Source organism: Plasmodium gaboni, chromosome 12 (assembly GCF_001602025.1).
Source record: "Plasmodium gaboni strain SY75 chromosome 12, whole genome shotgun sequence".
Classification (NCBI taxonomy): domain Eukaryota; phylum Apicomplexa; class Aconoidasida; order Haemosporida; family Plasmodiidae; genus Plasmodium; species Plasmodium gaboni.
Genome location: NC_031492.1, coordinates 1,314,948 through 1,317,529, shown reverse-complemented (window position 1 = coordinate 1,317,529; position 2,582 = coordinate 1,314,948). Strand labels below are relative to the sequence as shown.

The 2,582-nt window shown below is 17.9% G+C and overlaps 1 protein-coding gene across 1 annotated transcript; it reads left to right on the top strand.

The window, feature by feature from the left end:
• Positions 1 to 1,146: 1,146 nt before the first annotated feature.
• Positions 1,147 to 2,460, top strand: PGSY75_1236100 (clustered-asparagine-rich protein; the record flags this gene model as incomplete). The annotated part of the gene is made up of 1 exon (XM_018786934.1): positions 1,147 to 2,460. One exon carries the CDS (start codon positions 1,147 to 1,149, stop codon positions 2,458 to 2,460), a length of 1,314 nt encoding a protein of 437 aa, XP_018640799.1.
• Positions 2,461 to 2,582: the final 122 nt, after the last annotated feature.

Below are 2,582 nucleotides of genomic sequence, written 5' to 3'. Positions count from 1 at the left end.
ATATATATGTATATATAGTTACATAATTATTATATATATGTATATTATTATAATAATGTATATATATAATATATTGGATATATTATATTTGTATTTATATATATATATATATATAATATTTTTATGTATACATATATAACAAAAAAAAAAAAAAAAAAATATATATTTTTATATATTTAAAAAAATAAGATTTATATTTTATATATTTCTTTTTTCATTTCATTTTATTTTTTTTTTTCTTTTTTCTTTCATCTATTCACATTTTCCCCATTTTTACATTTTTCGTATTTTTCCATTTTTATATATTTCTATTTTTTTATTTTTCATATTTCCTTTATTCTTCAGTTTTCCTTTTTCATAATTGTATTATTTTTATTTTAAAGATATATATAAATTAATAAATAAATATAAATAAAAAAAATATATATATAAATATATATATTCTTTTTCTTTTTTTTTTTTTCATCTATATTTCCAATGAAATAAACTTATTATAAAGTATATAAATATATAAAAATAAATATAATAAAGTTATTCTTTGTTAATTATATTATTATTATTATTATTATTATTATTATTATTATATATTATATAAATATTATATTATTATGTGTTTTATTTATTATTATTATTATTTTTTTTTTTTCCATATATTTTATTCATTTTCCATTTATTTTCCTTAATTTATTATACTTTTTAATTAGCTTTTATTAATTATCATATTATATTATCATCATTTTATTTTATGACCTAACTTTATATTTGCCATATAATATATTTATATGCTTAATAGTATATATTTTTAAAATTATGTATACACAGAGAATATTTTACTTTTATTAATAATATATGGTATGAATAGGTATATATAAATACATATATATATATATATATATATAATATTTATATGTTTATATTTACAAAGCATCTTATACATATTTTTATATTTTTTTCATTTTTACTGTTCATTTTTGTATATGGTTTATTGTTATTTTTGGAAGAGAGACAAGTAGCTATTTTTATAAAGTGTTTTTTTTTTTTTTTTTATATAATTTTTTTTTTTTTTTTTTTCTTCTTTTCATTTTTTAATATATACATATATATATATATATACTAATAAATATAATATATTTAAGCATATATAAGATGAATAACGAAATCGTAAATTCAACAATTGATGGGGTCCTGAACACAAAATTGCATATACAAAACATTCCTCCACATATTACGGATGTACATTTAAGGTCTTTATTGGGTAATGTTGGATTTATTAAAGACATATGTTATTTTAATAAAAGTAAGAAACAAATGAACAATAATAACTTTGCTAATAAGAAGATATATAACACGGCTTTGGTTACATTTAATACACATGAAGAGGCCTTAAATGTTTTGAAAAATATTAAGAACTTAATCGATACAAGTGGAGAAGAAAGGAATATTGAGGCTAAGTTTGCTGTTCCAAATGTAAGTATTAACAATAATAACAATAATAATAATAATAGCTTTTTTCAGAAAAATAATATGAACAATACCAACTTTTCTCAAGGATCTACTAACTATGGAAATAATTTCAATAACGAGAATTTCCAAGGAAATAATAATATGAACAATTATAATTTTTATAATAACGGTAGTAGTAATAATAATAATAACCAAACAAATACTCAAAACAATTTTATGAACAGAAATATGAAAAATAAAAATATGAATAACAACAACAACAATAATAATATGATGATGAATATGAACTTTAATAACCAACAAATGAATAATAATCCTATGCTTAATCAGAACAATTTTATGCTCAACAATAATAATAATTTTAACAACAATGCTAAGAACTTGAATGATATGTATAGAGATGGAGAAATGTCACCAAACCATTTAAATAATAACAATAATAATATGAACAATCATAATAATAATAATATGAACAATAATAACAATAATAATAATAATGTTATGTTTAGACAAAACAATTCTCATCTAGCTCATATGTATCAAGCAAATGATAATTCTTTAGAAGATGTAGAAAATGTTGATGGTTTAAGTTTATGGGAAATGTATAAAGATAAAAATAATAATGTTTTTTATTATAACAATCTAACCAAGCATAGCCAATGGCATAAACCAGTTCACCCTAGCAAATTATTCCAGTATAATAATAATGAAAAAACAAAACAAAATGGACCTAGTGGAAGTAATCTATTCATTTTCCACATACCTAGTGAATGGACTGACCTTGATTTATTCCAACATTTCTGTTGTTTTGGTAATATTATATCATCAAAAATTCAAAGAGACAGTACTGGAAGAAATTCAGGATTTGGATTTGTAAGCTATGACAATGTTATTAGTGCTCAGCATGCTATTCAATTTATGAATGGTTATTTTGTAAATAACAAATATTTGAAAGTTCAACTTAAAAAAGGGGAAACTGTTGAAAATGCAAATTAGTAAAAATATATATATTATATATATATATATGTAGCTAAATTTTTAAAGAAATTAAAAAAAAAAAAAAAAAAAAAAAAAAAAAAAAAAAAAAAAAAAAAAAAAAAAAAAAAAAAAAAAAAAAA